At 41.2% G+C, this 25,273-nt stretch overlaps 3 protein-coding genes across 5 annotated transcripts in view; 2 read left to right on the top strand and 1 right to left on the bottom strand.

The window, feature by feature from the left end:
- Positions 1-6,194, top strand: part of opn6a (opsin 6, group member a) — an 8,222-nt gene extending 2,028 nt beyond the window's left edge. The window contains exons 3-6 of the mRNA XM_066648001.1: positions 3,910-4,009; positions 4,429-4,533; positions 4,953-5,176; positions 5,591-6,194. Coding sequence (XP_066504098.1) covers positions 3,910-4,009; positions 4,429-4,533; positions 4,953-5,176; positions 5,591-6,103 — 942 coding nt within the window. The 3' untranslated portion in view covers positions 6,104-6,194. The remainder of the gene's footprint in view (positions 1-3,909; positions 4,010-4,428; positions 4,534-4,952; positions 5,177-5,590) is intronic.
- Positions 1-25,273, top strand: part of eif4a3 (eukaryotic translation initiation factor 4A3) — a 244,192-nt gene that overhangs the window by 14,190 nt on the left and 204,729 nt on the right. The window lies entirely within an intron of this gene.
- strn (striatin, calmodulin binding protein) overlaps positions 13,307-25,273 on the bottom strand; it is a 32,653-nt gene continuing 20,686 nt past the window's right edge. The window contains exons 5-18 of one of the 3 annotated variants that reach the window (XM_066647100.1): positions 22,360-22,536; positions 21,355-21,490; positions 21,061-21,232; positions 19,593-19,703; positions 18,293-18,436; positions 17,994-18,130; positions 17,261-17,436; positions 16,904-16,951; positions 16,499-16,620; positions 16,235-16,402; positions 16,003-16,149; positions 15,306-15,407; positions 15,079-15,165; positions 13,307-14,812 (exon numbers count right to left, since the gene is read on the bottom strand). In XM_066647100.1, the coding sequence (XP_066503197.1) occupies positions 14,643-14,812; positions 15,079-15,165; positions 15,306-15,407; positions 16,003-16,149; positions 16,235-16,402; positions 16,499-16,620; positions 16,904-16,951; positions 17,261-17,436; positions 17,994-18,130; positions 18,293-18,436; positions 19,593-19,703; positions 21,061-21,232; positions 21,355-21,490; positions 22,360-22,536 (1,897 nt within the window). In that variant the 3' untranslated portion in view covers positions 13,307-14,642. Of the gene's footprint in view, positions 14,813-15,078; positions 15,166-15,305; positions 15,408-16,002; positions 16,150-16,234; positions 16,403-16,498; positions 16,621-16,903; positions 16,952-17,260; positions 17,437-17,993; positions 18,131-18,292; positions 18,437-19,592; positions 19,704-21,060; positions 21,236-21,354; positions 21,491-22,359; positions 22,537-25,273 lie in introns of all 3 variants that reach the window. The other 2 variants (XM_066647099.1, XM_066647101.1) reach the window with 2 other exon arrangements.

Here is a 25,273-nt window from a genome sequence, read left to right on the forward strand (position 1 = left end):
CCAATCCCAATTCCAATTTCTGGTGATTGCTCTGCTAAAATACACTACATTTCGGGATTCAGTGACTGTGTTTGAGTAGGGAACTACTCCCTGGACACCATCCCTAGGCTTCCTTCTGTGTTGTTCTTCTATGTCTGTGTTTAAACTGCACACCCACAACTTAAGGGCAATGTAGACATTTCTGGAGAACTACTGTTTGTTTTCCTTCAGAAGCTCCACGTCTTTTAAGGTGGAATGGTATAATTGAGTAAGAAGCCAACTGTAGCTTGTTTGTGGTTGAAGATTAACTTGCTGTTTGAATTAGTACAGGAACCCATTTGGTACTCGAGGTGTTTACTTTTGTAGCACTTTCGGTCTGTGTTTGCTTTCATGGAAAGTTAGCGGTTGGAGTTAGCTCCACCTTAGGTAATGCATTTGAAACAGCAAAAATAATCTGGATTACCCACCTCTGAAACTTAAATAAACAAACATCCCCAACCCTTTCCATGCTTTTCATTGTTTGGAGGTGTCTTCACCATCCAAATACCTCCAGATTCCATTCTTCCGCCATGGCTTTGCCAGTGATGCAAAGAGAGAGACACCTGAGCCCTTTCGGATTAAGCAATTATTTTCTTGCCTGTTTACAGAGCCAGGGCTTTGTATAAACACCGGGCATTTTTCCAGAGTGCAGACAGACTGCAGAGCTAGCAAATGCAAAATGTGTCGGATTTAAATAATCTAAACATTGTATTTAACTCTTTTGTACATGACCACTTTTCAGCCTGACTTCACCCCTGGTTTGAGATTGACATATGTATCAGTCTTTCCCCTAACTCCGGCTGTCCCCTAATTCCGGCCACTGCCGTATATGCTGCAATTCCGCTCTCTCTCTTCACCAATCGCATTGGGTAAAACAATATAACGTAAGTTCACGCCTTAGTAGGGCATTTAAACATCAGTCTTGCAAGAAATCACACATCTAAACAATATTTAAGTGTCTCTAACAGTGTTATAATTCTTTGTGTGCAAAACTGCATGTGGAACACAACACATTACCATTTCGCGACAGATATTTACCTCAGTGTAAAAGTTAGCTTAGCGGTTAGCTTCCTTTTCTCTGAGGGGAAAATCTACCGCCATTTTAAGCATTTTTATCTAAAAACATATTTTGTTTCAAAATCAAGCAAATCTTGGACATTAATCTACACATATTTGACTCCTGAAAAATGTTGATTTGAGTGAGTAAAGTACTTCTATTTATTTACAGTTAGCTAAGGTTTCTAATACTGTATTTACAAGTGGCCGGAACTAGGGGTACCTAGGCTAAATATCTCTGATCTGATTGGTTGTCCTGTGTCATGCTACATTGGAAAAGCAGTCCAAGCTGAAACAAGTCATATCCTTTTATACATTTTTAGGATGAAAAGTGCTCTTGGACGAATAAGTATATTCAGATATTTCTAAATGTGTCGTCGCAGACACAGTTCGAAAGGACTGTTACTTATTGGAGCTTCCTTTCCATATACAGACTGTATGGGACTGAGGAGTGAATAGTACGGTTTGAAATGGTCAGACTGTTTACTTCTCACATCAAAACTGATGATACTGGTCCTTTAATGAACTAGTATTCTTGGTGGTGAGAAGCAAAAACTGAAGCCCTTTTTTTCGCTGTCTCGTCTAAGGCTTGGATAGAAAGACCAGACAAAGTCTGCTTGGCGGCCTTTAGCTAAAAATTGTTATTACCTTGAGATAGGTGTCAGTCCATGGCTGTGTTAAAAGGCCATTAGCAGGGTTGGTGTGATTTAAAGAGCACGCTGGACGCTGTTTTTGTGCCTTTACGTGTGTTAGAGCCACAGGGCTGAGGGTGTGGCAGTGCTAATGCATCCTAATATTACATCCCTCTAAAAGCGAAGTGGCCAGAGCTTCCATTGTGCTCGTTGAAAGGTGAAGAATGATTCGTGTGAGTAATGACGTTTCTATGAATAACCCCTGAGATTATGGCATTTACGCAGAGGTCTTGCTGGTGGAGAGTTAATACACCACTACCTCTGTGTATTATTTCTCTAGGGAAAAGCCACAGGTCTGGAGTAAAACCAGAGAAGCGGTTAAAATGTTTTAAAAAAGACATGTTATGAGAAACATTTTGGTGCTTGTGAACATTAATTTGGGGATCTGAAGACTACCAACACACACACTGTGAAACAAGAACACCCAGTCAGTTTTTGTGGGTGTAGTAAGGATGCTGCTGTGGTGTTAGATCCTTGTGACATTTTGACCAAAACATTTCATTAAGAACCCAGCACTGAGAATATGCCCCCTTTATCAAAACCAATGTCTGTTAAAAGACAAAGCACAGGTCAGTGTAATTCCGACTGGTCTGATGCTAAACGGATCACTGTGGAGAATCGTAGAGACAAGATTGCCACTTGTTCAATGCCCAGAACCACCGTTCATTAATTTATTCATTCATTATCTGTAAGCTCTTATCCAGTTCAGGGTCACGGTGGGTCCAGAGCCTACCTGGAATCATTGGGTGCAAGGTGGGAATACACCCTGGAGGGGGCGCCAGTCCTTCACAGGGCGACACACACACACACTCACACCTACGGACACTTTTGAGTCGCCAATCCACCTACCAACGTGTGTTTTTGGACTGTGGGAGGAAACCGGAGCACCCGGAGGAAACCCACGCGGACACAGGGAGATCACACCACACTCCTCTCAGACAGTCACCCGGAGGAAGCCCACGCGGACACAGGGAGAACACACCACACTCCTCACAGACAGTCACCCGGAGGAAACCCACGCAGACACAGGGAGAACACACCAACTCCTCGCAGACAGTCGCCCGGAGGAAACCCATGCAGACACAGGGAGAGCACACCAACTCCTCGCAGACAGTCGCCCGAAGGAAACCCATGCAGACACAGGGAGAACACACCACACTCCTCACAGACAGTCACCCGGAGGAAATCCACACAGACACAGGGAGAACATACCACACTCCTCACAGACAGTCACCCGGAGCGGGATTCAAACCCACAACCTCCAGGTCCCAGAACCATCCGTTACAATTAAAAATCAGGAAGATACCCTCCATCAATATCCATGGCTGATGTGCCATTGAGCTAAGCACCTAACCCTCAGTCGAGTGCTGCAGCTGAAGTGGCAGTCACCGGTCCAAAAATGTGTGTTTTCAATATTACAGATAGGATAAGGCAAATCTAGGTATTTTTACCTTAAAATTACAGCTTCAAAATCATTGTGATGCTCCACTGCCCCTGATCATGATGAAAGGGTTACAGCAGATGAATGAAAGGATCAGAAAATGGAATAAACACATGAAAAGCAGTGAAAATGTTGATATTACATATAGTTGTTGGATATATATTTCTGTTAATTGTCCTCACACTGATACATGAATAACTTGTTTATAAAAGCAGATTTGACTTGGGGTTTAGTAAATGTGGGGTGCTCTCAGACCTAAAGAACTGCTCTGAATACGGTTCCATTCTGTTACAGCTTCTTAGTCGAGAGACACCTGGAATATTTCCCTTACACTGTGCACCAGGTAGCCTCTAAATTGTTTTATTGAATCAGGGCTTTTAGAGAGCACAATTAGGGGTTTGTGAATCATGCGGCAGCAGTCGTACGCCATTAAGAGCCAAGCGCATTTACTTCTGTGCATAATTAATAGCTCTATGTCAGGAGACAATGTTGACAACCTCAGAGACACAGAGTGAAAGGCACTAGAAGTGGTTCCGAACAGATAAGACATTTTAAGATAGCTGACTTTTCAGTGAATACATTCACGGTGTGTTAAATATGACCGCACACATACGGTACAATCCTGACCTGCTAATAGAGTTACTCTGGACGTTTGTCACTCAGAAGTGGTGCCTCTCAGACAGATTTTTGTGTCTTCTTCAGGTGGATGGCTTCTTCACGCTGCTCTTTGGCCTCGGCAGTATCAACACTTTAACAGCCATCAGCATCACTCGATACGTCAAGGGCTGCCACCCCAATAAAGGTGAGGTGAAGGTTAAAGTTGGGTTTTAGTATTCCGACTGATCCCATGTTTCTCGTCAAACCAAGGGAGTTAATTTGTGCAGCAATGGCTTCTACACTTCCAGAAAAATGTAAAACCAGCCACTAGGGCGGCAGAGTGGTGCAGCAGGTAGTGTCGCAGTCACACAGCACCAGGGACCTGGAGGTTGTGAGTTCAAGTCCCAGTCAGTCATAAAAACGAAAGAAATATACCATTTACACTGCAGTTTTTACAGTTAAAATTAGCCTATAGCTAACATCAAATTCACACAGTTGTTTTCCCTTATACAGTGTTGGAGTTCCAGTAATTCTCCAGGTCACCATAGAATTAATAGTTAACCACAGGACAAGGTTCTCATGTTTCCTGACTGTTTTTTTACACTGTGTTTTTTTTGTTCGCAGCACACTGTATAACCAATGCCACTATAGGCATGTGTGTCTTATTCATATGGTTTGGAGCTGTGTTCTGGTCTGGGGCCCCGCTCCTGGGCTGGGGAAGTTACACAGGTCAGTATCAACCTGGAATACAGCTTGGATTGTGTGTATCTACTCAGTCCCCATTCTCCTCATCAGAAACATCCGCTACATTGGGCCACTATGTAACTGCACACTCACAGACTTTAGCCTCTGAGTCTCGCATTTGGCAGATGCAACTAAAGAGGTAGCCTAAATAAAACAGCGTGGTCCGTTCACTAGAAAAAGCAAGAGGGACGTGAGAGCAAGGACAGTGTGGTCAGTAAATATTTGAATATTCCTGGGCCTGTACAGTCCTTGATATTAAATCGCAGTTTTATTTTTAGCTGCAAAGCAACTCACACTTTAAAACTCTACATTCATTTTATAGTTAGCCTTTAATGATTCCTTGTAATGAGTGTATTTTGAAAATAATTCAGTAAGAAACCTGCGCTCTTTCCTGCTTTCTACAGATCGAGGGTATGGCACATGTGAGATTGACTGGGCTAAAGCGAATTACTCCACCATCCACAAATCCTACATCATCACCATCCTGATCTTCTGCTTTGTGGTCCCTGTGCTGGTGATGCTTTTCTCTTACGTGTCCATCATCAACACAGTGAAGAGAGGGAACGCCATGTCGGCAGAGGGCGACCTGACGGAGAGACAGAGGAAGATTGAGAGGGATGTCACCATTGTGAGTTTCATGTGTTTAACTTCAATGGCACAAACTCTTTAAAGCATTAAAAACAGGAAAAGAAATCTATGCTGAGTAGAGATTTTTATGGCTATGTAGCATTAAGTGGCTCAGACACATTTACTGTCTGTTTTGTGGAGTAACTACAAAGCAAATGTAGCTAAGAAGCAACATGCTAACTAAAAATGTGATGTAATTAAACAAAATTCAGACCTGATTTAGAATCTAACAGGGCTAGTTCTATACATTTTAACTCTGTAATGCCCTTACATTCAGTTTTTACATAATACTTTAAGTAACCAAATGTTTTTTCCTCATTTTCTAAACTTGTTAGCTACATTAGCCTAGCTAAACAATCCATCTTCAGCTCTCTTTACCATCATATTAACAAATGTTATCTCCTCTGTATCTCAGGTCTCTATAGTAATCTGCACGGCATTCATCCTGGCCTGGTCACCGTATGCTGTAGTGTCCATGTGGTCAGCCTGGGGCTTCCAGGTGCCCAGCCTGACCAGCATCTTCACTCGCCTCTTCGCCAAGTCGGCCAGCTTCTACAACCCCCTCATCTACTTCGGCCTCAGCTCCAAGTTCCGCAAAGATGTGAGTGTGCTGCTGCCCTGTGCCGCAGACGGCAAGGAGGGGGTCCGGCTGAAACGTTACAAACATATCAAAGGCAAAGGAGAAGGTCCTGCCCCGGACGTCCAGCGCCACAGGCCCAGAGGAGAGGGACAGGAGGGACTTGGTCCAGTCAACTACAACATGGATAAGAAGCCTCAGGCTGGTGGAGAACTTCCAAACCCTGCCCCCAGCCCTGACTCTGGGGTGGGCAGCCGGCCCCCCACACCGCCACCCCCCAATCGAGAGGTGTTCTTCATCGAGGTGCCCCAGGCGTCTGAGACTCCAGAGTACGAGTGTGACAGACTGTAGAGTGAGTGTTTTTGTTTTGTCCGTTTCAGGTTTTGTATGAGCTGTAAATGGAGTTTCTAAGAATGAAGTGAATTATGTGACAAGTAGATCATGAAGGCTATTTTTGTATGATATATGTGTTAACATTCAACATATTCAAATAAAAGTTAACCAGTTTTATCGTTTTCATTCATTTATTCATCTTCTATTTAACTGCTTCATCATGGTCAGGTTTATTGGGGGGGGGGGGGGGGGGGTCCAGAACCTACTGGGATTCATTGGGTTCAAGGCAGGAACTCTGGATAGGGTACCGGACCATCACAGGGCATCACACACTCACCCAGTCACTCACACCTTTGAAAAGTTTCACACTGCCAATCCATCCACCAGCTTTTGTCTGGAAGACCTCCTCACAGACAGTGACCAATCCACTGGATCCAAGGATCCAATCCAGGACCCAGAGTCTGGCCACACCCCCTGCAGGTCCACTGTGCTGCCCCCCTTTGCTTTCAGCTACCTTTATTTTCCCTGGAATTGATTCAACAATTCTTTTTTATCTAAAAGTCAGCTCTAGAAAAGCCTAATGCGTGTAAGGCCCGCCATGCTCAGTGCCTAGTGTCAGAACACGCCAGAATCAGGCTGTGGAGCAGTGGACCTCTTGTTTCTGGAGCGAAGGGAGACCTACCAGTACCTTTGGGATGACTTGGAGTGGTGTTTATGATGCCCAACTAATCATCCAACTAATCCGCACTAATCACTAATCACCCACTAATTCTCTCATGGCTCAGTGGCATCAAATCCTCTCAGACATTTTCCAATATTTAGTGTGAAGCTTTTCCTGAATAGAAGAAGCTGTAAACAAATGGAGTACACGATAGTGTTGCTGTGCGTCTGTAACGCAGTGTCAAAAACATTATCGCTTGCCTCAACCACAAGCTGTTAATAATACAAGTAATAAACTTGTTTAATCAATGTCTGACATTGTATATTTGTATATATGACATTCATTCATTAATTATCTGTAACCTTTATTCAGTTCAGGGCCACGGTGGGTTCAGAGCCTACCTGGAATCATTGGGCGCAAGGCAGGAATACACCCTAGAGGGGGCGCCAGTCCCTCACAGGGCAACACACACACTCACACCTATGGACACTTTTGAGTCACCAATCCACCTACCAACGTGTGTTTTTGGACTGTGGGAGGAAACCGGAGCACCCGGAGGAAACCCACGTAGACACAGGGAGAACACACCACACTCCTCACAGACAGTCACCTGGAGGAAACCCACACAAACACAGGGAGAACACACCACACTCCTCACAGACAGTCACCTGGAGCCGGCCTCAAACCCACAACCTCCAGGTCCCTGGAGCTGTGTGACTGTGACACTACGTGCTGCGCCACCGTGCCGCCCTATATATGGCATATAAAAGGGAAAAGTAGAGCTGTAGGAGGACTCTGAGTTCATCCTCTACTCATTCCTAGTGAATGTGCCGAAACATCACGTGGAAACGGAGCCCACTTTCTCCACCGTCTTTCCAATCAATAATAACCAACTATTCATACAGAGTCCATTCAGTAGACTCCCTCTGGCTCCTGTGAAAAGATGACATTAGTTTTATCAAGAAGGCTGTATTCTCTTTAGCTAGCTTCGGCTGCTCAATTGCTTCCTGGCATTGTTAGACACTGTACAGACACTGGATGAAAAGCATCCATAACCAAAGAGTTACATGAAGAAGCCCTGCAGCAACCTAAAGTAAACACCACTCTGCTGCTGGCCAGACATCTTACTGGATATATTCCTGCAGCATTATAACACAGAGTAATATATTGAATATTTTTAAGATAGTTCAGAACTGTAAAAAGGACTTATTACTAATTCCTTTGAAATGTAATTGTAATTCACTCAATCATATTTAGCAAGCTGCAGATTGCCCACAAGGGGGCAGCATCAGCAGTGACATATCTTTCGGTGTTTTAGGTCAGTGACGTGTGTATTTGATGTTCGTAGTCTATGTTTCTGAATGACTGTTTTGATAAACAAGCTATGGGCTGGGTTAGAAATTAAAATACACAGGAATAAGCTTCACAAACCTTTTTCCATCATGTGACTAATTTCGTCTTCTGTAATTATTTCTGTGTTGTTTTTTTAAATAGATTTTGTGTGATATTAATCCTCAGGATAATTTATTTAGAGCCTCATTTAGGCCGTTTGATTTAATAAAACTGGTAAACGAACCAACTTTAATGAAATAAAAAGGATTTACTCTCTGAACCGAGGTGAGGTCATGTTTAAGACGACTGTGGGACAAGGGTTCAGCTTTTCAAAGTGGTTTTATCTCCCTCCTTCATTTCGCATTACTTACACTGTGCTCTGGAATTAAGACAAAAGGCGCCCTCTGATGGTAGAAACAGGTCACTGCAGAAACAGCGGCATTGAGTCACATTACACGCCAGTATGAACATATTAAAGGGCTCATAACAGTGGAAGCAAGTTTAAAATAATGTTTGATGCTAAACTGTTAAGCTTCCAATGAGTACCACTAACTACAAAAAAATGTGGAAGCTTTAAAACAGCCCATTTTTATTTCCATGTACTTGTGATGGCCTAATGATTAGAGACGACAGGCTAGGGACGAGAATATTATCAGTTCAATCACCATGAGCAGCAAGAAACTGGCGACGGAGTGAAGGAACAGTGCTGTCTCCTCCCTCAACATCCACAGCTGAGTTGCCCTTGTGTACAAGTATGTGTTTAACTGCCATGAAAGTGTTAAATGCAGAGGAAATATTTAGTTATATGTTGTATAATGACAATAAAAACATGTCTATTACGTCTTTGTGATGTCATTTTTATTTATTTATTTAAATTCTCTGACCTACAAGGGTCAGTTGGTCTTAGAGCCCAATCCGGGGCAGCCAATCAGAAATGGAGTTAGAAATATCACTCTTCAACTGTGTAAAATGTGTAGTGCTAAATCTTTATGGCATCAAGAGAGGCTGGAAATGGTCATGAAATCATCATGTTGCTGCCTTGCACCCATTGATTCCAGGTGAACTCTGGGTCCACTGAGACCCTGATAAGGACCCTGAAGCGGTAAGAAAATATATATATAAAAAAGAGCCTACATCTGCCTAATAACTGCTACGAGTACATATAGAAACTTTATAATAGGACCCTAGATAATGAGATAAAAAATGTAAATAATATGATATGGGCTCTTTAATAGTGTAGGATCAGTAAAAACGGCCAGTGAAGCCACCAATGCACCGTGTTCATGTCCACACCAAGGTGAAATACAACATTCTCTTTTATTATTGTATTATAATGATAAATGTCTTCCATCTGAAAAAGAAAATACAACATGAAAAAGAATAAACTATAATATCAATAATAAAGTATGTACAAGAGAATTAACATATTTATCCAATCTGTAGGTCGTCCGTACTCTACACAACCACGGGTTAGAAACCCAATGTTGATTCTTCACAGGAAAGGAAAACAACTTCCAGAAGCTTGGACTGTTAAACAGAAACCCTTTTCATACGTAAAGGAAAGCCACTCTCTGTGGAGGTGTACTGACGGTGTTTAACTCCTTTAAACCAAACACCAAACCTAACATAATAACCTCCAGTCACTGACTCACATCCCTAAGTCTTTGCTTCTAATCATGGAGCTGAATCAAACGGGGATGGATGCTGGGAATCGTTTCAAACTGCAGCTGCTGACCAAAGGTCATTCTGTCCAAATGAGAAGTGCCTTTTAAAAGACAATTTTGTGCCCCATTTTGGGACTAATATGCAAAGGAATAGTCCGCCATTTTTTTTTAGAACTCAACCCCTTGTGCAGCTGTATGGTGGGGTCATTTATCACAGATAATCGTCTGAATTCATGATTTAGAAAGAACAGTTTATTTAGATCTGTTTATTAAAATACACCTACAGTATATGGCCAAAAGTCATAGACACCACCTTTATGATTTTCCAACATTTTGTCCAAAATTAAAGATACTAATAAGCACTTTGTCAGACTTTGCAGCGGCAACAGCCTCCACTCTACTGGGAAGGCTTGACACTGGGTGTTGGAACATTGCTGTATGGAGATTTGATTGCATCAAACCATACGAGCAGTACTGAGGCCAGGAACTGATGTCAGATGATTAGACCTGGATCTAACACCACTCCAATGCTTCGCAAAGGTACTGCGTGGAGCTCCATCCCTCCAGAGAACATAGACTCACAGTCTGGGGGTTTTATACACAGTAGGCCGACTTTTGGCATTAAGCATTTGACTTTTAATTCATAAGCTCTTCCATTTTCTTGGAGATTATAAAAACTGTGTGTACACAGTTGAATATCTTTATCTAAAATCATTATAAGGGTGTCTACAAACTTTTGGACATATAAATCTATAGCAATTCAAATGGAAGTTGCCTCAGCATCTGCCAACCGTCTTCCACAGTTTTTACTTGAATGTTTAGAATAAGGAAATGTGGTCATGCTATTGGCTAAGCTAACACACTGGGGCTACAGCTGCAGCAGATTTAGCTGGGAAAATACTGAAGTACTCCTTTAACATGTACTTTGCATGACTTTGGCCTGTGGGCAGTTCCCTGCTCAGAAAAATCTCAGAGCTCCAGTGTTGGGTTAAGATCAAGGCCTTAGCCCTAATGATAACACCAGCTCTACGTGGCTCAGTCACGGTCACACAGACCCTACACTACACACCGCTGTCGATTAAGCTTTCTCAGGCTGAGTCAGCTAACAGTTCCCATCTCTGACCAGCAGGGGGCACTACATAATCTCCTGAATAAGAACAACACTGGGATATCGGTGTAGAACAACTCTGACGTCTGACAAACAGCTCTGCTTCATTAGTTTGGCAGGCTCAGTGTTATTTGTCAGGCCATGTTTTGAGACACTTGTGAAGGGAGAATTTCTCGCTGGGAATTAATAACAGGAGACAAACAGAGGGGTCTACACATAATAAATAAACTGAATATTATTTAATAGCGTCAAAACACAGCCTGTGCCTACTCTTACAAGATCACAACTCTTATTCCACTAATTCGTTAACTAGGGTGCAGACTGACCAATTAAATGTTTACAGAGAAGGTTATCGACCAATAACGGTAGCTCTACAGTCAGACCGTCCAATCCGAAGATTTTAGGCTACTTCACCACGCCCCCTTCTCACTCAAGCGAACCAATCGGAGTAGGGGAGGGCGGGACTAGTTTGTGAACGAAACTTCTAGAAGTTCTATGGAAGCGCTAGAAAAACAAAATCCCGGACGTTTGTGAAATTCCGCCCGGATATTTTTTTAAGTCTAAAAAAAGAGGACGTCTGGTCACCCTATGGTTAACATTACTGTCGAATTAAGCCTTTAATAAAGTAATGCTTTTCAGAGTGGTTTGGGATGACAATGTCCACTCGAAATTCATCGTCTGTAACCAGAGTCACAGTTGGTGCCAATAGATCACAGTCCACTCCAAATGCGCCACATGATTGGACACATTGCATTGTAACGTACCTAACAAAAATGTATTCCCTTAATCCATTAGGAAAGCTCCAAATAATTTCCAGTCGTGTTGTAGACACACAGTGACACCTGGTTCCCATCACCACCACTGTAAAGTTTCTCCCCTTTAAAACAGACCTGTAATGTTTACTGCCTTATAGTGCAACATATAATAGTGTTTCTGTGTGTTGTAACCTGAGGAGTTGAATATGTTAAAAAAATAAATAAATGAAGCATAGGGTTCCTATGAGTGAGTTTTTACTACTTGCAGTTTTGTTATTTAGCGACATGTCAGACGTCAAGGAAAGAGACTTCATGTGTTCATCACAAGGCCAAAGAAATGAAGCAGTGGATTGTGTCGAAACGTCAGCGTTGTCCAGTTAAGACTGTTCACCACTAAAAGCACACATCATTGGGCAACATCTGTTAGCTTTTCTCCAGTTTAATATACACTGTATACTGTATTCATAAATAGACTGTTTGTAAATACTTAAAACTATACATATGGAATTTCTCTCTTATCTTTCTAAAAATCAAAATGCACCAGAAATAACAAAAGGATCAAACAAATTTACCAGTATAACACGCACGCACGCACGCAGGCAGGCACACGCACACACACTTACTTCTGCATTCTATGTACTATTACTATTCCCCATTTGGTTAAGTAGCAAAAATTCTCCTTTAAATTCCAATAACTCAAGATTTAACCTGGAAAAAGAAACAAAAACAAAAACAAAAAACCCACACACACACACACGTTCCTTTTGCTTTGTAGTGCTTGCGTCATCACTTAAAAGGCATATAGAATTCTTGATAAGATTGGCATATCTTCCACCCTTCAGAAAAGAGTAAATTACAGGCACCCCCAGAGAAACGCTCAAACACAATTCAAGTAATCACAGAAAACAAAAATAAACAAACAAAAAAACTAAACAAATCCTTTAAAAAAAAAAAAATATCATGCTGCATCACACCTGGGTTACAGCCACTTGCAACATCCATCACCAGACGTAGAACAAGAAATAATAATAATAATAAAAAATTAAATAATAATATAATTTGCCCCAAACAATTATATATATAAAATATATATATCCAAACAATATTTTCATACAGAAGGTGTAATCATCCACCCCACCAGGCAGGGCAAAGCCGGAGTGTAGCTGCATGTGCAAAAAGATCTAAAAAGGTTGCATTGATTTGGGGGCAAAAAGGGGTTTTTGTTCTCTGGCTTCCACCATTCAAAACTTTAGCTTAATCTTCAGGCCAAGTCCTTCCTTAAAGACGCTCTTAATGAGCATCCGTTTGACCCAAACATAAAAAAGGTGCACATAAATAAAACGGTCCTTTCAAGCATTTAAAAATGAACCATAAAATCATAAGAATGGATGTAAATTGAGTACAGCTTGTCCAAAGGTTTGTTTAAACACTCAGTGGGAAAGGTCACTCTGATCTGACCTCCGCTCACACATTAACTATCCACTGAGTTCAGATCATCCAAAACACGATACGCATCATTCATACGACTGAGCTAAATCTAGGCAAATTTAATCACATGACGATAGACTGCATTGGACTTCACCACGTCTCTAAATCGTTTGGAACACTACACTGTTGGCATTACACAATAGTGATGGTGTTTCAGGTTTTGTGTGTACACCCCCACCCACCCCCCTCAACCCCCACCCCCTCGAAAGCGATCAAAAAACAGCAAACAAAATGATTATACTGTAGCCATTGCATAAAATATACAATTCTATTGGATCAGTTGGTAGTCATCCAGACAAGAGGGCGGGTTTATTACTGAGCGCTATTCTTCTAAAACAATAGATATCACTAATGCTTCCAAGAAACATTTTAAATAAACCTATACATTTAGATCCAAGATTCTGGGGGGTGTGGGGGCTTACTAGGTAAAAGTTAAAGGTGCTTAAGAAATTAGCGGGTAGACGCAGCACTAAAATAAATAAATAAAATGCATTCATATTGAGATATAAAGCCACAGAGCAAATTTGGTAATGGCTCCATCAATAATTAAGTTACTTTCAGTTCTTTCTACTATGTACAATTCTAGCCCAGGTTGAACTACAGATAATGACTATTTAAGATGACGTTTAAAAAAATATATCAACTCTACACCAGAGAAACCATCTTCAAAAAGAAGTTCTGAGTGAATTTGTGAAAAAAGAAATATATTTTTGGAACATGTGACTCAAAACTTTGGATTAAAAAAAAACAAACAATTCTGTCGTTCAGTAAATTTATGAGACTTTAAGCTTATGTACTTTAAGCGTCTTTAAAACAAGCAGACGTTGAGAATCTGAATCCAGTGTGGAACTATTGAGATTAACCCTTCAAAACAGGATACAAAACATGTGCATTTTTCTATACGCTATATATTTAGCAGGGTCCTCTTCATGAATAAATAAACTGGGGAGTAACTCTGTCTCACCTGAACCTAACTGAGATCTACAAAGTTATCACTGTTTACAGAGATTTGGAAGCAAAGGCACATCATCATTGAACAAAAGAGAGGACATCTGCACTGGGAAATGAACGCTTCCAACTTTCTGCTCTCTCACAATCTCTCATTTCAAGAAGGTGGAAAATGAAGAAGAACAAGGAAAAGATGGAGAAAACATGGGAAGCACCCAACTTCCTGTGAGGCTGACAAAAGAGGGAGTAGCTCAAAGTGCAACCCCTGGTGGAGGAGAGGAGTAATGTTTCTCATCCTTAAACACTCCCTACTGCTGAGGGGTAGAGTTATGTCCGAGTCAAACACCCAGGCCTGCCTGGATGAGAGGTTAACACGTTTCAGCCTTGGGATCGTGGATAAAAACGGCTGGAGTGAAGTCAGTGCCTTTTCTTTCTTCATGTCCCACACCATCACCACAAACTCAAATCCGGACCACCTCCTGTAGCTTGCATATTACTCAAGGAATCCTCAGCTCTGAAAGGCACCTCCTGCCCACATCGTTAGGGTCTGCGTTTTGGCCCCTGATCCCTACTGGTCCGTGGAAGGAGCAGAGGTCAGAGGTCATACGAAGACTTTGGCGAGGGCGTCGGCTCCGGCGCTGCCGATGTAGCACTTGGTCGGGTGGAACGCCACGTCGTTAATAGACTCCTCAAACTTCTTCCTGTGAGCTGTGAACTCCTGAATGCATGTCTTACTCTCCATGTTCCACAGACGGATAGAGCAGTCATGACCTGAGAGAGAGAGAGAGAGAGAGAGAGGGAGAGAGGAGAGAGGAGAGAGAGAGAATGAGGGAGAGAGGGACAGAGAGAGAGAAAAAAAAGAGATTCTTCTTTAAATACTACCACCCTTACAAGGGACTTTGAGACATAATAAGGCTCAGTAAAGAGCCTCCACACTAACCAAGAATCTATGAGATATATGACATTGACTTTATCTACAAACCAGTATCTACACATTAGAAAACCATAAAAACCTGTGTAAAGCAGTGAATACTTACTCCCAGACATCAGGTAGAGACCATTGGGGTCCACTGCTAAACTGGTCACAGCATCCAGGTGGGCTACCATGGAGTGAATAAGTTTTCCTAAGAAACAGAAAATGATATCTGCTTTAAGAATTTCCTCATTATTTTTTTCTTAAAAACAACTGTAAAAATCAGTATTATTAAAAATAATTTAAACGTATATTAGCTCCACTTTTCTTTCAGAGAGTAAGAGATGTTACCCGTGTTGTTGTCAAAGAAGCGGATGTGGCGGTCCTCCTGTGCTGTGATGGTGATGGGCAGTGTTGGGTGACTCAGCACTTTATTGATCTGATAAGGAGCATCTGAGGAAAGGGAAGAAAAGTAAATGAAGCACTAATACTGTAGCTGTGATACTGAGAAACACACAACAATTGCACTCCCTTTGCTTGTATATTTAATATTTTTCATGAGCTTCTGCTTAAATCGTTTTCTGTGTCTATTCCCACTAGGGGTGGGCGATACGGCCCTAAAATAATATCACAATATTTCAGGGTATTTTGGCAATAACGATATTATTGGCGATATGACAAAACACTGAAAATGTATAATTAAATTAAATATATTTAATATATATTAATAATATTAAAGGCTTCGTTAATTTCTAACATGACACCATGTTTCTTTTGTACATTTGATATTTTGTAACCAAACCAAGTCAGTAAACAAGTCAGAATATCACTATTATCATGATATTGATTTTTTTAATCGTTTTAAAAATTATGACAATATTATGACTGCCCACAAAGGGGCACAATAAGCAGTGAAACTCTTATTGTGAAATTCTGTCAATGGCAACATACATCCTTGTTCTGCTTGGTAGATATTTTAACAGTTACATTTTTACACATATTTTTGGGGCGGTTCTGTGAGAATATATACGTTTTTCTTTTAGTGTACCTGGCTCCCCAGCATTCTGGGACTCGAGCTCTAGCACCAGCTGCTGTGTCTCCATGTTAAAGATTCCCATCCTCCCATTGCTGAAGGCCGTGACCATATGAGCTGGCTCACTGCACACGAGGTCCACAGAGGAGGGGATACCCAATTCTACCATACATGGACACACAAACACATCATGAGATTCTCTAATCTAATACACCTGATTCAAAAGCTATCACTTTAAAGCTACTACCTTTATTCTCATTGAAGACAGCGAGGGCGGGCGAGGTGTCTGCAGCGTTCCACAGTCGCACCGTTCCATCGGCTGAGCAAGACAGCAGCCGGTGGTGGACCGAACTGTACGCCAAACCCCACACGGCATCAGAGTGACCACACAGCGACCCCCTCAGCACTGAGGGTTCTACTCGAGAGAGAAAGAGAGAGGGAGAACGTGGGGTCAGTGGATCAATATGAGGTTTGCAATATTTAGATAGGGTAGGTTAGGTAGTCAACTTACCATAGGAGTCATAAGGGTCAATGTTGGGATTTGGAGTGTTCCAGCTTTGAATGTTTCCATCCACACCCCCACTGAAGCACTGTTCTCCATTACTGCTCATTACCACACATAGAACCGCACCCCTAAAGATCAGAGGAGAGAGTTAATGCCAAAAAACAAACAACAAACGCTTGTTCCAGGGAAATGTTTACGAACCAAAAGAGAAATGAACTGTATTAATGCCTGAGGTTTATGTTGTTCTGTGACATCTGCCATTTGAGTCAGTAATCAAGCCTTTATCACCTTGCTTGCTAAATATTGTGTGTAGTACACTGCTGCACAGATATGCAATGGTGGCAGGGTACTTCAAATAACAAACAAAACTGGACAATTAGCAAATCTTACGTGTGTGTTCAGCTGACTCACCTGTGAGCTCTGAATGTGTAAATAGGCTCTACGTCAAGAGCAGCACACCTGGAGAAGGAGAGGTGGGAGAGAAAGAGAGAGAGATCAATTACAAAGCTAGGTATGTACCCATCATGCCATTATTACTCCATGTAACTTCAGTGGGTACATCTCTATACTTTTGTCCTTATTTGTAGATATAGAACTACACAGTATATCATGTGGTGTTAGAAATTAAAGTCAACACAGTGAGTGGCAAGTGAGTGTTGATCCAGGCGTGTAGTTTGCATGCATAGTATTAACTAGCGGTATATATGCTTTGGCTTACTATTAAACTACTGCCTTAAGTGCTAGCCCTGGTGAGAAGAGAACTCATACTTTTTGGTTGGGGCGGTCTTCTGCAGGTTCCACATTTTCAGTGTGTGGTCCTCTGAGGCTGTGACCAGCACCGGCTCCACTGGGTGGAAGACCAGACTCCGGATAGAATCGAAATGGCTCCTCAGGGTGAACTTGGGGTTCCATGTCTTCCTCAGGGCATCTTTATTATTGGAAATCTGAAGCAAAATAACACTCTGGCTTAGTACAAAACCATAGCTTGATACAAAAGACTGTTCATATGGAGCTTTACTGCAGTTACCGTTTCTACTCTTCTGGGATGACTTAATACTAGATGAAGCATCATTTCAGTGAGACTCCCTAAAGCCTTTGGGCTAAGAATATAAGTCTTAAAACAAATGCAAATGACATGTATCGACTAACCTGATGCATCTTTTATCAGCACAACTATCTTCTCACGGGTTAATGACTTGTTAATGACTGGCTTAGGGTGTGCATGTGTGTAGAGATGACAAACAAGTGCAAAACCCACACTCAAGCATATACTTGTGTGTGTTTTGTATGTGTAAAGAAAGAGCAAACAACTCCCCAAGACATGCTGATTTAAAGACTAGCCCGTGTATTGATATGTCTTAATGAGAGTGGTTCTGCATTTGTCGTTCAGCAGATCATATTTACTCTATACAAGCTTTTGTGAATGATTATTATAACAGCAGTCTCACATTTTATGCCTAATTTGTTATGTCGTGTTCAATGAAAACATTGTGGTACTTACATCATAGGCCATACTCTCAGCTTCATTGGCCACAGTGAGTCCGGCAAGCTCTCCCAATCCCAGCTCATTCTCCAGAGCCTCGTCTGCTCCCATTATAAATGATTTGCCAGAAGATGGGGGGAACGTGAGGGCTTCCGCTGCAATGTAACACACAAAGATATAAAAAAAGAATGCAGACAAATGTAACATCCTAATACAGATGAAATTTCACAGGCTACTACCACAATATAAGGCTTGACCAGAGCTGTACTCTTGAAGAGAGAGACAAAGGGTGGAGAAGATAATTCAGGTGGAAATACCTTCATCAGCACGGCCCAGATCGTGTTCATTGAGTCGGGGGAGGCTGGGTCTTGCAGGGGGCACCACAGGGGGCTGCATTGAGGGAAGATCCTCTGCATCTCGCAAATTAGCCAACATATCCTGTAGCTTAGACCTGTTTGGCCCTGCATGAAGAGAGAGAGAGAGAGTGAGAGAGAGAGACAAAAAAAGTGTGAGTGAGTGAGAGAGTGAGAAAGAGAGAAAGAAATGGAAAGAGATAGATAGATAGAGAGAGGGAAAGTGAGTGAGCGAGCAAGAGAGAGAAAGGGAAAGAAAGTGAGTGAGAGAGCAAGAGAAAGAAAGGGAAAGAGAAAGAGAGAAAGAAAGAGGAAGAAAGAGTGAGTGAGCAAGAGAAAGAAAGAGAGAAAGAAAAAGGGAGAGAGGGAAAGAGCAAGAGAAAGAAAAAGAGAGAGAAAGAAAGAGGGAAAGAGAGAGTTGCATGTTGTATAAAGGTGAGATGAAAGCATTGCAAAATATTGAGAGAAAGAATGAAGAAAAATCAAAACAGGAGAAGTGAGAGAGTGAAGTGTAGCGTGAGAGACGTTCCAAAACAAGCAAGCAAGATTTTATTTTGCAGCAGCATTTTCTTTGCTCGAGGGTCTGGCTTCAAATACTTATATTGCTATCTCAGACAGGGCAGAGCCTACACAAAGACCAGACTCTTCCAAGTAGCTCCAACTCCTCTCACAAAGTTGGAATGAAAGTAGGACAATGAAAGTGGACGAGATAGAAGAAAAAAAGCATTAAGCACAGTCCTGTAGTAAACAGAAAACAAAGCAGAACCAAAGGAGGGAAGTCTCTTTCACACAGCTGTGAAGCAGAGGATCCTAAAGATAGAAATCATGTAAAAATGGATGGGGCAAAATGAAGAGAGAGAAAAACAAAGAGAGGGGAAATAAGGGGGAGCAGGTGCGACTCTTACTTATTCTGAGTATGGCCGATTTAACCGAGAGATGGAGAGCGCAGGATGAGTGAGAACAAACGCAGCAGAGTGGAAAGGAGAGAGGGAGGCGGGCATGACAGCACAGCAGAGAATACGGATGGATAAAGGAAATGGTCTTTAAAAAAGAAATCCCATTAGCATGATAGTGTCTCTCTCAAACGGAAAAGGGCTAGGAGCAAAATGAAGGTGTCACCAAACACAAAGATACAGGAAGGGAAGGAGAGAGCTGAATGGAGCTGTGGCTGCCTTTTTCCATTTTTTTTTAAGTCTATCTGAAGAAATGTTTTCAAACCAATGTCTTTTCAGAGAGAAAGAAGCGAAAGCCTGGCCCAACTTACTCTTCACCCCTTTTTTGCCCTTGCGCTCCTTCCTGTACTGCTCCTTCAGTTTAGAGATGAGGCCCTGGTCCACCTCCCAGGCCTCGGACATGGGGCTCTGCTCCTCCTTGTCTACACGGGGGGGAGGAGGATGGAGACAGTTCAGTCCCAGAGCATAAAAGCCCCCTCAAGAACCCCACAGTCAGAATCTGCAGTTCATCAGTTTGAAGCAATGCCTTGGTCAAAATCTACAATCTTTCCTCTTTAAGCAAAATGTTGTTGATCAGACAATTTCTTGTCTATAGTTTGTTAATGGATCTACAAGCCTTGTGTAGTTAAAGGAGCATTCAGCAACTTTCTCCAATGATTCTTGTTATGAAGTAAACGTTACGCTGAAACCTAGTGGTAGATTCTGTACAGAAGTTTAAACATGGCCGCCCACATGGGAGAGACACTCTATGGAATCGACTCCAGACAAAACATTTTTGGCGGATCCACAACATTTTGGGAAATTGTGTAAAATGTGCATGTCTGAATTTTTTTAAATATTTGATTCTGTTTTCATAGCGGCTAGAAACAGTAACTGTCTTTCTGACCATGCCCTCAGCTGGAAATATATACTAAAAGAAATAACGGATGAATGTTCATGCCCGGGACACCTCACATTTTTTATATAGGCTTCGATATCTGGTGTCTTTGATGTGAAATATAATTGCTTATTGCTTCATTTATTTTTGAATGGCAGTTACTGGACTTTACCACATTCAGAAACAATAACGGCAGTTTTTTAAATTCAGCTACTCTACCTACAGACATGACTCCTTATTTCTATAAGAGGCTGCAACCTTAGCACCAATTCCTGACTCCAGTCCACTGCAGGGATAGCAGATAAATGGAGAGGTTTAGGAGAATATTTGTTTCAAAACCACAGAGGGAGAGACTGGGAGAGATCAGTAATGTACAGTACACACTGCACTAAATAAAGAATGTGCGGACACAACTCTCATAGGGGGGGAGACACAAAGGAGAGACACGTTAACACAATCTGACAAGACAGAGCACTCCCGACATCCAATAATATTCACATTAGATGCCTTACAGCCATCCTGAAAAAAAAGACTGCACTCCATACTACGAGCTTCAGAAATTCATGCATTACATAAAGGAGAGAGTGTTGTGTGCTAAGTGCATGGTGCTGGGAGGAACAGTGCAAACACAAGGCACAAAATCAAAATCAGAATCCAGAAAACATCGTGCTGTGTACTGTTCTCTGAGCAGGTCCATAGTTCATATTTGTTATTAATCTTAAGATGTATTGTGTTAACTAAAATCAAAATAATTGGTAGTTAACATATTTTAAAATATCACAATGAACCCATACTTATTTATGAAAAAAGAAAGAGGAATCCTTGTTCATGAAATTTCACCCAACTTTAACCATCATTTTGGTTCTGTTTTAGTTTGCCTTTAGCCCAGGAGAGCGTCTTACCCCAGTCCACTGCATCCCCTGTGCCCGCAGACTCAGATGACCCCTCCATGTCTTCAGTGCCGGCCAGAAAGTCAAAGCCCTTCAGAGCCTCCTCAGTGTCAGGGTCATCACTCAGGTCAGCTGAGGAGGAGGAGGAAGAGGAGGGGGAAGGGGACACCTTTTTCCTCACCATCTGCTGGACAGAAAGAACAAAAGAGAGGGAGGGGGGGTGGATTGACTTGGCTTAATGGAAAACACTTTCAAACCACGTAGTTTACTTATGAGTATGCAATAGTGTACTCCACAGAAACGCACTGTGGCCAGGTCAATGATGGTCTTGTCCCTCCCTTCACTGTCTTCTTCATCGTCCTCATCACTGAACTCAGCTGCTGCACTCTCAATGAACTTAAAGGCCTCCAGAACCGTCGCAGAATCAGACATTTCTGGTTTCCTAAGAAGACAAAGGAACAGTACACTACCATTATTTAATAAATAAAACCCCTTATTTATGTAGCAGTGTACAGTAAGAATAGATCAAGGACTGATCTATGTAGCTACATTTAACTAAACCGTAAAAAGAGCAGTCAATGTAATAAGTTATAATTACTGAAAACAGTTGTTTATTTCTAATGACAGATTTAAAACATAATTAATGATGTAAAACATCATTTTCCTTTACCAAACATGTCTAAGCCAATGTGCTCAGCGCTCAATCTTTATTTTTGAAAGAGATTCAAACACTATAACATGCTGCTATATATAAATGAACAAAAGTAGACGCAAAACTGTGACAAATGCCTGTGCTACAGTATAGAGAGTAGTAGGTTATACAATGTTAGTAAACACATAAGCCGTCCCTTTAAGGTTACGTAACATTTATTTATTTTTATTTAATTATCAAAAACAGCCGAAATACTTAAAGGGATATTTTTATTGAAAAATATAGTTTGTGATTTAAAATATATCATGCACAAGTCACTTTAAAAATGACAGATCTCTTTCCTGAATTTACTATTGGCACTAAAAAAGACATTCTAGTGTGTGAGCAAAGGCATATCTCAAGAACAGGCCTACATTGTGGGGACCAGAATAAATTATAAACTTGGAAAACCATCAGAAATCAGATAACACAAATAACGCAACTTACAGACACCAATCTTGCGACTAATCCCTATACTTTAAGTAGAAAGAAGAACTATAAGCTGTTGTTGATGCTTTTATTGGTTCAGATTTAAAATCCCATATCTGTAATGACTTAAATGAAACTAAACTGACAGCTGGTTCTATCTAGGAATGGCCTTATGCTCATCTCCAACTCACCCCATCATGGTGGTATTGCTGTCCTTCAGCGATGAAGGCTCCGTGCCGTTCACCATTGGCTCTGGCCTCCGTTCCCCAGGCTTCTCTCCACTGTCCCCGGCCAAGCCAAGCAAAGCCTTCACCCGCTGGGACTTCACATCAAGGATTGTGTCCGTGTAGCCCACTTCTTGGAGGTACCTAGAAAGCAAGAATGAAAGAAAGACAGATCACAAAAAAAGATGCTTATAAGCTACTGTTAAAACAGACGTGTAAACAGCATAATTCAATAAAGCTTTCTCAGAACATACCTAGCACTGACTTTTTCACAAACTCCCACGACTCCACAATAATTGTTTGGCAATTTTAGCAATCCCCTGAAAACTTTCCTCTAGTCCTGAGGTGTGTCTCTACAGCTGGAGATTTCGATCAGAATCTTTAAGAGCCAGCTTTAAGAAAGAAAACGGTCGACAGTGGGGGTGGAAAGAAAAAACGGAGAAAGAAAAGCGTTCCGTCTCTTGCTGTACCAGTCTCTCCAAGCACAGGAAGGCTGAATGCCCCAACACAATTCTCCATTCATTCTCCCTCACTGTCTCTGACACACTCTCTCTCTCTTTCTCTCTCTCTGCTACAGCTGCAATGGCAGTGTCCTTTATGAACCCATCTAACAGTAGGCAGGTTCAAGTTAAGCAATTTTATGTTTTGAAACTTCTTTCCTTTGAACTTAATTAAAAATTATTTGATGACACTCAAAATGTAAAAAAAAAACAAGTATGAAAACTGAAAGTGTGTCAACAGAAAAAATAAACATTTCATATAATAAATACCCTTTTCAGATTGAATCAATCTAACTTTAAGGTATTTTCACTGAAGCTATTATTCTACGCAAGCAACAACACTTATGTTTGACTATAGATTTACTCTACTCCACTCTTTATGCTACTGACAAAGGAAAACAAGAAAATAAATCACAGCAGGATGGCAGCAGAGCAGCATGAACTGACTGAGGGAACAATGATATTTTTGGTTTATTTCTAAAACATATTCTAAACTAGGATAAGAAATGTCTTTCATTGTTATTATGTGTGTAGAGACACACTGAATTTGATTCACAATGTTCACAAATCTAAATTAACTAAAATTACTATAGTCCAGATTGCGATGTAACTAACTAGAAACACTGGGGCTGAGCTTGATCCATAGTCTTAAAACAGATGGGTGAAGCCAAGTCATAAAATGTGGGCATGCAGCTTAGATTATGCATATAATTAATATTGGAAAAATGTAATAAACAAATGAATAAATTTTTTTTAAACATCTTAATTTCTGCATAAACCTTTTACAAATGCAGCCACTGACAATGTCCACACACACTGCATGTTCACATTAACCCCTATGCTAACAGCTTCCCCTCATATGGACATGAAATCAATGGGTGCTCTATCAAATGCAGCAGACTAGAGCAGCTGGATTAATGTTTTAGTGTGTTCTCTTTTGTTACTGCTGTGTGACAGACAGCAGCGAAGGACATTCCCATAATGTATTTTGCGTAAAGCCCTGACCACTTAACAGCATTTGGTCACTTAGGCTAATTCCCACAGCAGCTCACTGCCAATCAATAGCAGCGGTCATGGGACCCGACCTGGTCTGACTACACATTTTACAGTGAAATATCAAGGGAGAGTTTAATCAAAAATATTATACACTCTCTTCAGCTCACACTATTATGTAGTTAAGACGCAATGGAAGCATGTTATTAGCATTGCGCAAACTGCAATTACCTGGAAGCTCTCGCCATCAACATTGCCTCGCTGTTAATTCTCAGTCTAGTAATTGATTAAGTGTCTTTTTAATGTTCAAATGGTTATTTAGGATTCAAACTACTCTATCTCTGACAGAATACAATTAACTGATACTTTACCCTGCTAGTTTGCAAGCTACCAAGCCGGAAGTTACACAGGCAACAAATTACAATAAAAAGGCTATATAACATGGTTGTAAAGTAAAGCTTACTGCCAGAAAACATTACAAACTTAAAGGCAAAACTACCTCACTGAAGCTAACTATTAGCTAAAAGTTATGCAGTCTAATAAACATGTGAATGCTTAAAAAATGTAAGTATCATTATACATTTAATCTAATTTGTGTGTCTATGAAAACAGTAGCAGCAGCCATCTTGAACTTGATGGGTATTGGGTTTCATTACTTGTTAGCTACATTAGCCTCATTGCTCCATTGCACTCACTCTTTTCTCTCACACTCACACACATTACTTACTGCCTACATCTGGGATAAGGAGGGTATAAATGTTAACGGCCAAACCTCTGCCTTTAGGCAGGCACTCATTTTAATCACTTAATATGAAATGCTGATGAATAGCTGGCTCTGATGGATAGCCCTTAGCATTATCTACGCTTCACTGCTTGAGAAGATATTAGGCCTAATATTGATTCACCACTGAAGCAGTGTTTGAGAACTAATGCTGTATACTATTTACTTTATGTGGTGTTCATAAGTCATAGACATTCTTTACCAGAAGGACATTCATCTTCTGACAAACAGCAGGAGGTTTTTCCCTTTCAATCCTCACCTTCACAACTACATTAAAGCAATAGTTTGCCCAAAAATCTAAAAAGACACGAGCTTACTCTTAGTTCAAATGTAGAAAATCAGCAAAGATATGTTGTGGGTTAAGTTTGTTTTTTTAATATGGAGCTTCAAAACATCATTGAGGCATCATACTTACCTAGGGGCTTCCAACCCTGTCCGATTGTTAAGAAATCCCAAACACTATATATCACATAATTAATAAATGTGTTTGGGATTCCTTAACAATTGGATGGGGTTTGGGCATATGTCATTTAAACTACTGAATGCGCACACACACACACACACACACACACACACACACACACACACACACACACACACACACACA

The sequence above is a fragment of the Hoplias malabaricus genome, chromosome 16, assembly GCF_029633855.1.
Source record: "Hoplias malabaricus isolate fHopMal1 chromosome 16, fHopMal1.hap1, whole genome shotgun sequence".
NCBI classification, from domain to species: domain Eukaryota; kingdom Metazoa; phylum Chordata; class Actinopteri; order Characiformes; family Erythrinidae; genus Hoplias; species Hoplias malabaricus.